This window comes from Diadema antillarum, unplaced genomic scaffold (assembly GCF_040938485.1).
Source record: "Diadema antillarum isolate AM-2024a unplaced genomic scaffold, OU_Dant_1.0 seq00001581_RagTag, whole genome shotgun sequence".
In the NCBI taxonomy this organism is placed as follows: domain Eukaryota; kingdom Metazoa; phylum Echinodermata; class Echinoidea; order Diadematoida; family Diadematidae; genus Diadema; species Diadema antillarum.
The window spans coordinates 6,775-20,834 of NW_027272300.1; the positions used below are offsets into that span (position 1 = coordinate 6,775).

Genomic DNA, 14,060 nt, shown 5'->3' on the forward strand with positions numbered 1-14,060 from the left:
ACACACACACAGTTCACTTCCTACGTAATGAGCTAAGCTGACAAAAACCTTCAGACGTAGGCCTATAGACACGTACACTAGTCATGTCATATCAGTGCTTGGTATAAGTAGGGTCTACATTAACCCCGTCGCGGGGCGCTGTATTTGTCCGTGGCCGTATGGGGTCGCTGCTGCGGTAAGGTCTACATGGTACAGACGCAGGCGCAAGCTCGGAACCGTGCTGATGAGACGTTACTTCTAATCTAAGTTACTTTAAAGGTTATTTGACGATCATCCCACGTGTAAGTTTCTGTTTTATGTTTTACATAGCCGAAATTTTCGGCTTTTCTTCGTCAATCCAATTCAAAGTGTTATTTTCCCAATGAAATGATTGGTATAAAAATTACGGCATACGATACAATATCGGGGCTAGTCCCATCCCATTATATTTGTGTTGGTGGAGTAACATCACACATCTCTATATGCATGATTATGATTATGGAATATGATAGGTTCTACAACCAATAACAACTTGGGCATTCATGCACTTTACGGCGACTTGAGAGTCTGTTATTGAAAAAGACTTTAATCTCTGAAGGGAGACACGCTATTTTACCTTCCATTCTAGCCTGACCAGACACTGTGCTGCGCACAGGGTCTGACATGTGTTAGTGTTTCAACGTTGTAAACGACCGTCACTATTGACGGCAAAATCACATAAAATACCTTTTATTTTGTATGATTTTAAGAGTAATATAATTTGCAACACTTACCTACAGCGTATTTTCCTGATGGTTGAGTTGAATTTGGCGTTTTGTTGGTATCCAGACCTTATTGTTGAATTTTTCGGAGTAGATCGTGCGGTGGCATCTTTTCCTTCGAGAGCTTCACAAAAACAACAAACTACCACGCATGCGCATTCAGAAGTGGTTGCTTTTTACGTACGCCCGTGCGCCCGTGCGTTTCATGTGTTACGTAAAGCTTGTAGTAGATCCGCGCGTGCTGCACCGGCAATGATTTGAACTTTTTTAGTCGGGGTCATCCGACTATCTCATCACTTCCGCCCCGACTACCTATGTTGTAGTATACGAGAGTGAATGCCATTCATATAACACGCAGATGAGGAGTGAAGCAGTAAGGACGTTTACAGACCTGATTTCAGCCATAGATTTCGGTAAGTTTTAGACGTAATTAAACAAAAAATCGCATACCGGTTATTGAATGATGGTCATAGATTACGATAACTCCTTATATTTTAGTTTTCCACGATTAATAAAGATATTCATGAAGGAAACAGTGAACGATAACAACGTCCGCGAAGGAATAGAGGTGCAGCGCTGTCGCTTCGCGACAGCGCTGCGTGTAGTTACCTTCCATTCCAATTTAATAGTAATACCCCACCTAGACAGAAAGATCCGTCTGTCCGGAGGACTCTTAATTTTGCCATTAACGCTGTCCTCCGTAGACAGCGGAGGGGATCCGTACGGAGGGGATCCGTGAAGCCAGACGCAGTCTCCGCGGAACATTCCCTGACGGACAGATACAGACCGATCTTTCGGTCAATACATTGTACCTCGCCTTGCCTTGCTGGTGCATGGTGGGTTGATGTTTTGATCTAGAACCTCGAGGTCTCAAGTTTCTAACGTTAATTCTAGGCTAGTTAATTCTTCTACATCCAACTCTCTAAGTATATACAGGTATGGACAGCATGGTAATTCCGGACAAGCACATTCTGTGTACTAATGGCATTCAATACGTGCAGGGCTGTGTAGACTAGCCTCACAGTCACACATTCACAGAGCGTTGTACTTGTATGGACCGAAATCACGAAAAATGCCACACAAAAAAGTAAAAAAATGCTAGTTTAGATTAACCGTTAGAAGAAGACATCGATTTTTCACATGATGTGAATATGTTTGAAATGTTCATGTTAGACATTTTCCTGTAAAATACAAAATTTGAGTCTCATTTGCCAATTTTTTCTTTGTCGTTCGCTTGGTAGGAGAGTGTGTACGGTGAATTGTGAGTATGAAATATGATTCTGGTGCAAGGACAATATGCAAAATGAGGTCAATTATTCCATTACAAACATCATGTCCGGAATTATAATGCAGTTTTTCACTGCGAAAAAAGACAACTTTTTGAAGAGGGGTATATTTGAAGTCTATTCTCCCCAAATCGGAGTGAATAATTTTCACAATTTTGCCGAATTTCTAATTTTCAGGAATTTGTGAATAACTCCTGCTATTTTTGGTCGAAATATCATCCTCTGAGTGAGTACGGAATTCAGAGCCACGAAAAAAAAAGCGTCTGGTTATACGATCAACTCTCCTACTGGTAAAATTAACTGAGTTTAGATGTCTGGACTTGGACCTTGGTTGGGGTCAATCCATGCCCATACAGCCATGGCATTGGAAAACAGTTGTAATTTCGTTGCAAGTGTGGTTGGACCTACTGCACTTGTTACTGTAGTTGTACTTTTTTTTTTAATGAAATAGCCATCTTACATATTCTTAGAAAATATTCCTCAGTTTCACCTTTTATTTCATTCACTATGGCAGAAAATAGACCTCTAGCTCTTCCACAGATTCATATCCTGACCAGAGCTCAGATTTCTAGAGGTCAAAATAGTTCCCCCCCCCCCCCCCCCCCCCGCCCTTTTAATACTAGTGTAGGATCTTGGTTGGAATGTGGTCATAGACATTTGGGTGTGTGTGCAGTGTGTGTTAGTGTAGTAATACAATAGTCAATATTTAGTAGTAAACTTAAATTTACTAGAGAGTGTACTATCAGGGAGTAATTACATGTAGGATCTTTACATGTCTACAGTGTAAAATGTTTTCAGTGCAGTTGAAATCGATTATCAAGGAGTTGGCTCAAGTACATCTGTAAGTTATCCATGCAGGCATTATTTGAGTGTTTGAAAAATGCTTGCTCATCTACTACCTGTAAGAATGTAGCCTAAGGGTGCATTTATCATCTCACTTCTGGCATAGAATTAAGGTTTCTAAATGACTTTCAGGGAGATATTTGCAGATGATAAACACAAAAGCTGCTTTGATAATGAGGTTAGAAATTGCCTTCCTGTGACGCAGAAAACTGTGTGATCTGAAACGCTCTTAAGCCAGAAAAGTGTTTCTGTCAGCAGACGATAAACGCTTAGTGTTTATAGCTTGGACATACCCATGCCAACTTCTGGAATTCCACCTGTTTCCAATTTCGATACATTATCATTGTAAATAGCGCATACCATGCTCATGTATACAATACATATACCTATCAATATTCAATGCTGGGAATCATAGCGAGAAAACAATTCTTTTTCAGAGAATGGTGATAAGATTTTGAGATGAGGGAATTAAAACGTATTTCAGCTCAGTTGGCACTCAAAAATCAGGTCGACTTACGCGAGTTGTCGACTTATAAATGTCGACTAAGACGAAGAAATTTTCATGGAATAACAAAGGCAAAAATCGTGACTTTTTTATCGTGTCTACTGAAGCGAGGTTTACTGTATTGCCAGAAGGATGAGTGTACGAGATGCCCTGCCAAAGTTACAAAATTACATGGGTAAAAAGGATATCGGTATTTAAAAAAAACCAAAAAAAAAAAACCAAAAAAAACCTACCGACCCTCTTAGGTTTTGACAATTAAGGGCAAACAAACATTTTTTTTTTTTTGCCTAATGGTGATAATGATATGGGATATATAAGTTGCCAAATCCATCTTAATGATTAAATGCTCGTGGTGCAACTTGTACAAGATATGAATTACATACAGCATACATAAAAGAAAGAAAACTGCAAAGTGAAACAGTACAGGACATACGTATCAAAATAATGATAACCAATTGTTATAAGCCAAGTTAAACAAATGCTTCTTGAGATTATTTTTGAATACTTCAATGAATGGAATTACATGTCAATTGAGGGAGTGAGTTCTATAGAGAAGACCCTGATGCATGCTAACATGGTCTCTGCTCCGGCTCCCCAAGTCAAACTACTAGTACTCAATGGAACTGCACAGTGACAAGGCCTTCCTCTTGACTCGTGATAAAGATGATAAATGCACCAACTCCAGAAATGTGATTTGAAAGGCATTTGCAAATGGGTTTTGGTACTTGGTATTATTTCAAACACGGGAAAGATGGTAAACACAGTCTTGATAGTAAATTAGATATAGTATACATAAATGCAGGGTTCCAACTTGTACAAAGTGAATCAATTGCAGACTACTGTTAAAATGGTACTTGTTGCAAGATAAAAATATTATGACCTATGTTCAGTTTTCTGACTTTTTACATCTGAAATATGAAAATCTGAAAGTAACCATTGTTGTAGAATAAGTAAGATGATGTTTCATCTACAAGAAATACAAATGTATGCAATGTGGTTTAAGGATGTTCCTCAGTTGAGTTTGTGCGCATCCTAGCTGCGCAGGTTTCAGTGACGTAACAAAGAGCGTAGAAGCGCACGCACGAGTGATGAGCTGAGCTAGCTGAGCTGAGCTGCAGCTAGTAGATCAAGGTAGAGTGTCTACGGAGTGTACGGATACCCGACAGCTCCCCACCGCTGCTGCGCTGTGCGGCCTCGCTCGGCTCGCGTGCCGACTGTACGTGTTACAATCTGTATACGTACTATGCAAAGTTCAGCGGTCCGAGCCGCATACATGGTAATGGTAGCACAACACTGATCGACGGAATCGGGAAGCTTGGAAGTGGAACAGAGCTGTTTCCATTTTCAATCCGTAGATCTGTTTTGTGACATGCAGATCATTATCTGTTCATCAACATGGTAAAGTGGAGTGTTAAAGGTACCAAGAGCCTATAGGCCGTAGTCAGGGTCTACGCACTAGTCTACTGGGCTAGGTGTTAAAACAACAACAACAACAAAACAAACATATGACACACATTTCATCTTTAGGTCTAGCAGCTAAAACAATCTGAGTATCTCTGTTAAAATCTAAATTAGATCTAAAGTTGTCATTACTATCACAAAATATTGTTGTTTTTATTTTTGGTTACAAAATGTAAGGTCACGAAAGTATTATCAAACAAGTATTCATCACTTTCACCATTCATATATTAACTTTTGAGCTAATTTGGTGTAACAAAAGGAGAATCAAAGATTTTTTTTTTTTTCTGGGGGGCAAGGTACATCTCCATAGCTTACAACACGCACTTTACCAACCACTGCAACAACCAACACATGCAATCTACAATGAACGTCATTGTATTAAGATTTGTTTTTCCTTTGGAGGACCGTCAAACTAATGCCAAAACTCCCATTTCCTTATAAACTATATTCTTCTTCCTCCATTATCACTTTCTGCACATGGTTACAGCAAGTGGGTAAAACAAACAAACAAGCGTACATATCAATATGGAGTTTTCCACGCTTGCATCCACATAATATCATTATGGCTGTGTAAGGGAAATAATAACAAAAACGCACATGGACCTTCCTTTCTGAGTATTTCTCACCATATCACTGCAATTGTGACACGTTTTTTGTTTGTTTGTTTGTTTGTTTTTTGTGGGGGGGGGGGTTTGGAAAAAAAGAAGAAGAAAATGGGGTTTCGAGTTACCCGCTTGAGATTCATGCATCCTAGCAGGGTATATCCCTGCATTGGTTCCTGACAATGATTTCTGTCGGAAGGATTCTCTGCTAGAACTAAAATGAGCACATGAACCCCCCCCCCCCCCCATTTTTACAATTGTCTGCATTACAATGTAAGTAACCCTTCTTCTACAATTTGATAAAGTTTTGTAAAAATGAGATGGGTTTTGGATGTACAGCATGACATTTATGAACCCCACCTAATCAGCCTGACAGGGCACCCATGATAGGTTTATAACCAGATTTTGGGGTCCTAGGGTGATTTCTGTCATCTGGGGATGCTGCCAGCACAAAAACTAGGACATAAACCCCCACTTTTTATTGTTTTTCTGGAATTAGGAAGCCTTCGTCTACAATTTGGTAAAGTTTCGTGAAAATGACATGGGTTTTGAATGAACAGCATAAGTCTTATGAACCCATCTTGTCAGGGCATCCCTGCATAGGTTCATGACCAGATTTTGGGGGACTTACGATGATATATGTCGCATGAGGGCGCTGCTAGTACAAAAAAGAGCACATGAACCCCCTCTTTTGATTATTTTCCTGGAATTAGTAAGCCTTCGTCTACAATTTGGTCAATTTTTGTGAAAATGACATAGGTTTTGAATGTACAGCATAAGTTTTATGAACCCACCTTGTCAGGGCATTACTGCATAGATTCCTTTTCATATTTTGGGGACTTACGATGATATATGTCGCATGGGGGCGCTGCTAGCACAAAAACGAGCACATGAACCCCCACTTTTTATTGTGTTTCTTGAATTAGTAAGCCTTGTTCTACAATTTGGTCAAATTTTGTGAAAATGACATAGGTTTTGAATGTACAGCATAAGTTTTATGAACCTTGTCCTCTTGCTCACCCCTAACAGAAAACGTCGATGAGAAGGATTTGAGATATTTTGGTGTTTTCTGCCATGTGAGGGCACTGCTCACTCAAGAATGAGAGTGTAAACCCTAACTTTAAAACCTTTTCCTCGTTTTAGGTACCTTTTTCTCCAATTCTTGCAAATTTGGAGAAAATAACATGGATTTTGAAAGAATTATGGGGATTTAAGTTTGTCATTGCAGATTTTGTTGCCAATCATGGTCTTGATCCTGTAACGCTATTATTTTGGTACAGGACGGCAGATTAGTCATATTCTTCAAAGTCCCATAAAAGAAAATCAAGCACATAAACCTATGGTTTCATTTACATATTTGGGCTTCGGATGGGTCAAAGTTATACGGTATGGAAAGTTTGAAGAAAATGACGTATGGACTTCACTTTAAATGATGAACGTCCTTAAATGATGCTCACAAATAATCCACAGCAGGCATTTAGTAGTCTTTGAAGACATGTTTTTCAAGATGATGAAGAGTGGCAAATACATGTACACTGTAAGTTCTGTTCACTCTATGCCTCTATCATCAAGGTAAATCAAAGTAAAATTGCCTTGCGCCCATATAGGGCACTAGAGTTACTCATATGTCAAATGCAAAATCACACTCCCCTACAGTGAAAGATTAGTATGGCTTCATGGTGCATTTGGCCTCAAAGTTGGGCTTGGTAATGAATGGAAAAGTGGAATGTCTGAAGCTGTTTTCTTAACTTGTCTCCCCAAAAGCCAGCTGAATGCATCCATCATTATTTTAACAAGCCAATGTGTTGGAAATTTTGAGTGTAGGTATGTGTGTTTGTTTCAGATACATGCAAACTACAGGTGAAGTGATCTGCATTTTACTGCATACGCTACATTTCGTTGCTAATGACTTAAAAGACAATTCTGTAAGTGGTTGAATTCGAGAGTGAGAAACCACAGTAATGGAATGAGTATTCAGGCTTTCTTTTTCAAGAAAAAAAAAGTTGGTGTTTTCCCACCTATGCATTTCATGTCATAGCATTTCTCTTGTGCAAAGTAAAATACTGTCAAGTCGTTGATTTTCGGAATACCAGTTGACTAGTAAAATTCTTGAAAATAGAAATAAAAAACAGCATGATATATAGCACACACAGTATCACAAAATATAAAGGGAAATTATAATTTGTTTATTTACTTGTGAACTTCTTTTCTTTTTTAATCCCACCATGCAATCATGAATGCAGTGAATGCACCTGTAAGCATTGGATGTAAGTGATACTGTGTCTCAAGTAGCAGCCCAGGTCCAGACCAGTTACAGCTTCCAATGGACAAACCAGAGGCGGACCAGGCCCTCGTTGGGGACAACCCCACATCCACAGATAATGAGGAGTCTGGGTCAACTGAAGCTGATGCCAGGACAGGGGTATTGACTACCCTGTCAGCATCACAAAATGCTGCCAGTAGGAGTCGAGAGAGAAATCAAGAGATGGTTTTCCAATTTCCTGGGTACGTTTGTCTCCACGTTCTATTACTCAATAAGTCAGGTGGTTCCAGTTCATTCAGCAACTAGGCAATATATATGACTGCTGAGCTAAAAACCCACAAAAAGTAAATTTTGGAATTTTCTAAAATTAGACCATCCTTACCCATCCAAAAAGGGATTGACATAAGAGAAGGTTAGGAGATGCAGTTATCAGAGAAAAGGGAAAAAAGAGGATTTAAAGATTAGGGTCACTCAGGTGTGCTGTGCAGAGGTACAATGAAAACATGTTCTATTTCACAGTGAAATCGGCACCTGTCGAAATAAATAATAATGGTTCAGAAAAAAAAAATTATCTCAATTTTAGTTTTGTTTTAAGCTGCCAAATTTGGATAGAAAGTAGAGAAAAGATTACTCTCCCAAGTGAGATAAACTTTACAGATTTGAGTTAGTCAACCCAAATGTTATAGTTGGTTCATTACAGAGATTTCTTATCTGCAACTTTTTGTGGGGTTTGAGCTGGGCGGTCACATATAATAAGGATGATAATGAAGTTGCCTCATCTACACTATGTAGTCAGTATTTAAATCCATTCAGATTATAAATGAAAGTTATGTAGTGCCTGTAGTGACAAGGTTTCCAATGTTCAAGGTGCATTAAATCTGTAGGCATTGTTCTTTTTCAGATGGCTTAATGTTCCACTGTACATGTTAAGCATGGATGAAATGCAGACAGTTCTTGACATGGGTGCAGTTCAAATGGCGAACACACTATTGAATCCAGGATTATGTGAACTGCGGAAAGGTTGTATTTTCTGTTGAAAGTGTTTTAAAATTGTATAGTAAGACACAATTTATTGACATGTGGGAAATGTTTCGTTCTTTCTTTTTTTTAGGGGGGGGGGGACAGTGTAGGATGCATTATTCAAGGGTGTATGATGGGTGACACGACATTTGTTCATGCGACAGTTGCTCCAGTCTGTTTTTTCCAATGACTTTAATGGGGTTACATTTGAGTTAAGGATGTGATAGGGTTTTAGCCTTAGTTTGATGTGAGGATTAGGATTAGGGCTAGGGTTATGTTGGTGGGTTCAATTTATGTTTGGCTTGCATGCAGATATTTCATGGGAGCAATTGTCCCAGGAGCAAATGCCATGGAATTGCATAACGACTGGATAGTAATGAGTGCATAATACTTTGCAAAAAATTCACAATACTTACAACTCCTAATCACATATCATTTTTGGTATTTCAGTTTCTTAGAATCATTGAGCCGTGATGATACAGCTCGGTTGCTTTACTACAACATGAATCATCCCAAACGAGGTATGGCTCTCATCTTCAACCATGAAAACTTTGACTATCAAACTGGTATGAACAAGAGGGTTGGCACTCATCATGATGTAGACAATCTCAAGCATCATCTTGCCTTGATCCTAATATGAGTGATGTGAATGTGTACATTTCTCCGTACAGTACTGTACTCCACGATCAGGAATTTAATCACTCAGCGAAATTGTCAGGAAGTCCCCATTCACGAAAATTTAGACTTACTAAATATGTGGAGTATACAGTAATTATATTGAAACAGCATGTAGTATGTGTGTAGGCATATTTTGACTTAAATTTCGCATGAATCTCCCCTTCTTTATAAATGATTTGAAAAGGGCATTTATAATCTGTGCATTATTTACATGTATGTGTGACTGTCAAGCAGATATGTACATGTGTAAAATTTTGATCGTACTGATGATGTTGGTATAGATTTGTACTTGCAGCACTAATGTTGAAACTGTAAGGCTCACTATTATTAGATTACATGATACATACATTGTGCTTGAGATTCTTCATAATCAACCACAGGTGAATCACGTGACATTTCCTCACCTTTTCCTCGATTTTGAATGTCTAGCCGCTAAGACTAACCACACGGACAGTGACTGCTTCATGTGTGTCTTTCTGACCCATGGTGACGATGGCATCATCTATGGCAGGGACCAGACACTGGAGTTACAAGAGTTGTTTGACTTCTTCCGAGGAGAAAACTGTCCAACTCTAGTGGGAAAGCCAAAGTTGTTCCTCATCCAGGTAATGTAAACATCACAAATATGCCAGATGTAGTGACATCTTTCAAGTGAAAACCAAGTAGAGAGATCTCACAATTCTTTGGTTCAAGCAAGAACTAGGTCAATCCAGTTATCTTCTCTACATTGTCCTAATGTTGTTATTGATAGAAGTAGTAGTTTTGATAGAAGTAGTAGTTTAGTTGTAGTATTACTAGTGGTAAATGGCATAATTAATTTCATTGTTTGAATTCTTTTATTCAGCACTTTGTGTATTCACTTCATCTGGCAGATATGTGACTCTCTCGCTATGTTCATCTTGATATCACTTTAATCCAGGATGAACCACACTCTTGCTAAGACCTTTCTTTAATCTGTGTACTGTCTCCCAATACATATCAGAGACTCCAACCCCAAGTATCTCATAAACAGGAGATTCTCCAGCATGGACCTCTTAGCAAACTGGAGACTCTGACCACACACACATCACGAGTGTGAAGTGTGACGTCCCTCAAGGCCTGGGTCCAGGGACCAATTAAGGGTCCTGGCAGATAGCTCTCAGGTACCTTATCTTTAACATGACATCAAAGTGAGAGATCTCCCACTAAAAGCAGGAGAGTTAGAGTCTCTGACATATTGTCACTTTTTTTTTTAATCATTCCAGCTGAATGTTGGAACATTTGTGCACTCAGACACAAAATGATACATTGTGATGTCAGTAGTCATACATTTTTGCCAGTTAAATATGAAAACGAAATAAGTGGTTATGTTTTCACCCTGTGCTATCTCAATTGTTCCTGTTTCCAGGCGTGCAGAGGTGAGAAGCACGAGATTGGGGTGAAGGGGTTTGACGCTGTGGATTCAGCCGAGGAGGAATCCATGACAGTTACAGACAGTGGAGCAAGACCCACCGTCCCTGCAGCTGCCGACATGTTGCTTTCCTACTCTGTGGTACAAGGTACAGTGTATATGATGATGTTGTCCGATGACCTCCAACTGAGGAGGGAAGGAGTTACGGGCAGCTAGGTCACGAGCAATACCCTGCCATAGCTCCTTTAAAGGGACTGTACAGTACTGGTTGAGGTGGGGATTCATGTTTTGCACATTCCTAAGTGAGATAATGAGAAACCTCTTATGAAATATGAAAGAGCATGTAATTCTACGTAGGGTTCAATGTTTATTCGATGAAAATTGGTTATCAAATGGTTGAGATATCCAAAAAAGTGATAATAATAAAAGGCGACAGGCCACAACTTTGTTAGGATCTCTTTGTTTCACCTTGTTTTTGGATAGCTCAGCCATTTCATAACCGATTTTCATCAAATAAACTTTTGATACCCCATGGAATTGCATGCTCTTTATTCACATCTCATAGAGTGGTTTCTGAATATCTTGCAAATAGTTAAAAGCTAAATCCTCACCTCAACCAGAACTGTACACACCCTTTAATGTCACATGTAATTGATTATATTTCACATACTAAGAATCTTGCTATAGGATTGGTCAAGAGCTGATCGCGTGATAAAGCGTAGTTTTGCCCATCGCATCACCTGAGAAGAACTAGGTCACTTGATAGTACACAGTGCAACGCACTTTCCCTTCAGTGTCGCGCGGCGCGGTACGCGCAGCAAATTCATTGTTTTGTCATCTATAAAGACAGCTGCTTGTTTTGCTGATCTCTGGCAGTCCATACAGTCTTAACACGAGATGAGTACGCGCGAAATAAAAGTGCGTTGCACTGTGGACTATCATTTAACTAGGTCACTTGATAGTACACAGTGCAACGCACTTTCACTTCAGTGCCGCGCGGTGCGCGCAGCAAATTCACATTGTTTTGTCATCTACGCGCACATGTAGCCTAAGCCCTAAGGATACCTAAAGACAGCTAAAACGGTTTCAGATGTGGAATAAAATGGGAATTTCTCGGACCCTAGATGTGGAATATAAAGCAAATAATCAACTTTTAGTTTCAGGCAATGAGACAAACTATCACTTCCTCGGCGATGTGAATGTGTACGCTATCTTTCCTCAGCTGTGCTTCGGAAAGATAGCTACATCCAGATCGTCTCGGAAGTGATAGTTTGTCCCAACACCTTCACCGATGTTGATTATTTGCTTACTATTACCATACTGGTTATATTTGATTTCTCTCTCCCCCTCTTTTCCTCTCCTTTTCCTGTCTGGCCTATCATGAATATTTTGTGCACTGATTATGTGGCAAAGTTCATGTGACTGAAACATCTAAGTCAGACATGGCACAATCCCCCTCCACCTGGAAATGGAATGCCTTCAAAAAGAAGTCAAATATTCAACTTTTGTACAAGGCTGTAAAGTTGAAACTGAGTAAGAGAACTTTCGAGGATATGTAGATTATAGGCACAGGCTGTGTCCATGGGTAAAATTCAAGAGAGTAGGGTAATGTGTGTAAAATATGGTGTTTTTTGTTTAATCTCATAGCCCTTAGATTGCCCTTTTCTATGCCCATGTGTGGGGGCCACCGTGGTATGTGTAGAAAATATGTGCGTCTTTGACTGGTTCATGTCATCCTTGTATCACTCTACCAGTAATGATCAATTTGTCTAAACTCATGCAGAAATAGAATTTACTGATTCCTTCATTTAGTGGATATCAGTAATGCAAGTAACCTCTTTTTGCTTTTTGATGGGTGAATTGATAGTGCCAGAAATATGGTTTCCATGTTGTTGTCATTGTTGGGCACAGTTGCTCCATTCAACTTAAGAAAAGTGAAACTAGCCAACCCATTTGTTTCCTACAATACCAGGTTACTATTCACATCGTGACACTGCCTACGGGTCTTGGTATGTCCAGGCCCTTGCAAAGATCCTTAGCCTTCATGGGACTACGATGGAGATAACGGAGATACTCACTCTCCTCAACCAACTCATCTCACAGCGAGCCGTGGAGCGGTGCCTGGACTCTCGCATGATTGGCAAGAAGCAGATGCCTTGCTTTATGTCCATGCTCACAAAGAAGCTGATTTTCACACCCAAAAAATTATGATGTGACCATAATTTTGACACACTACCTGTGTCAGTGCCCACAAATTCGATATACTAGAATTTCCATTTGACCCATGTATAAATTGTGTGTGTCGTAGTTAATTCATATTTAAGGATGAAGACATTTCCAAATGAGACGACTGTACCAGGTACTTTCTACATATTGCAACCCAGATATGTCATCACCCGAGACTTGGTCCAGGTAATTTAGCACAGGTGCAACACTTGTTCGTAATAGGAACATTTTTTGTCTGTAGTTTGCAGACTTCTATTTATTATTGCAGATTGTTGTCATACAGACCTGTGCACTTCTTAGGGGTCTCAGGACACTGCTTTGCTGCCATAACAGCCCATGTCACACACCAATGTAAGGAGCTACATGTCTATCCCCTCCTCCCTCCCCCCCCCCCCCCCACATATTAAGCTTTTTACTGTGAAAATGATAGATCATCTCATGCTTCCTGTCTTTCTTATTTTGACCCTTTTGTTGTTGTTATTTTTTTCTGACATCTGATACTGATATTACCAGCACGCATTCAGAGTGATAAAGTTTAGATGGTGTATTCTCTGTCAAGCTGCAACATTTGAAGTTTCACAGGTGCCCCTGCATAAGATGCCAGTGTGCAGAAATATAGATACCAATATTTGTTTAGACCGATTGATTATTTGTATTAAAAATAGAAATTATGAGAATTTTAAAAAGACCCATGACAACTGTTGTGCCAATCTGCTTTTTCTATACCAGTATATACTTAAATGATCTTGAGAGATATAAAACAGTCTTTACCCCACTTTTAATAAACCTTTTTAATGAATATTTCATGTTTTAGTGTGTGATCAGCAATTGTGTAATGATGTAGAAAGCTTAAACAAATATTGGTCATATTAGAAATCTGTCACAAGAAGTGAGTGCAAATTGTACTATTCCTTTGAGCTATATTAGTGTCACAGTTTTGCAGGTGTAGAGTAGCAGAGCATTACCAAGTTTAAGCTGTTGTAATTATGTGATTGAGAATGATCACCTGTTTCTATAAAAGTGCTTTATTTATTGTAATATTTTAT

At 39.3% G+C, this 14,060-nt stretch overlaps 1 protein-coding gene across 1 annotated transcript; it reads left to right on the forward strand.

The window, feature by feature from the left end:
- Positions 1 to 204: 204 nt before the first annotated feature.
- On the forward strand, positions 205 to 13,364 carry LOC139710866 (caspase-6-like). The gene is made up of 6 exons (XM_071622788.1): positions 205 to 281; positions 7,681 to 7,942; positions 9,171 to 9,300; positions 9,779 to 10,003; positions 10,786 to 10,936; positions 12,761 to 13,364. The coding sequence occupies exons 2-6, from the start codon at positions 7,761 to 7,763 to the stop codon at positions 12,997 to 12,999; spliced, it is 927 nt and encodes a 308-aa protein (XP_071478889.1). The 5' UTR covers positions 205 to 281; positions 7,681 to 7,760; the 3' UTR covers positions 13,000 to 13,364.
- The last annotated feature ends 696 nt before the right edge of the window (positions 13,365 to 14,060 follow it).

Bases quoted from the DNA above. Each gene is read 5' to 3' on its own strand.
- LOC139710866 (XM_071622788.1), top strand. From the start codon at position 7,761: ATGGACAAACCAGAGGCGGACCAGGCCCTCGTTGGGGACAACCCCACA. The intron at 7,943-9,170 runs GTACGTTTGTCT...TTGGTATTTCAG, and splicing joins ATGGTTTTCCAATTTCCTGG to TTTCTTAGAATCATTGAGCC. The intron at 10,937-12,760 runs GTACAGTGTATA...CTACAATACCAG, and splicing joins TTCCTACTCTGTGGTACAAG to GTTACTATTCACATCGTGAC.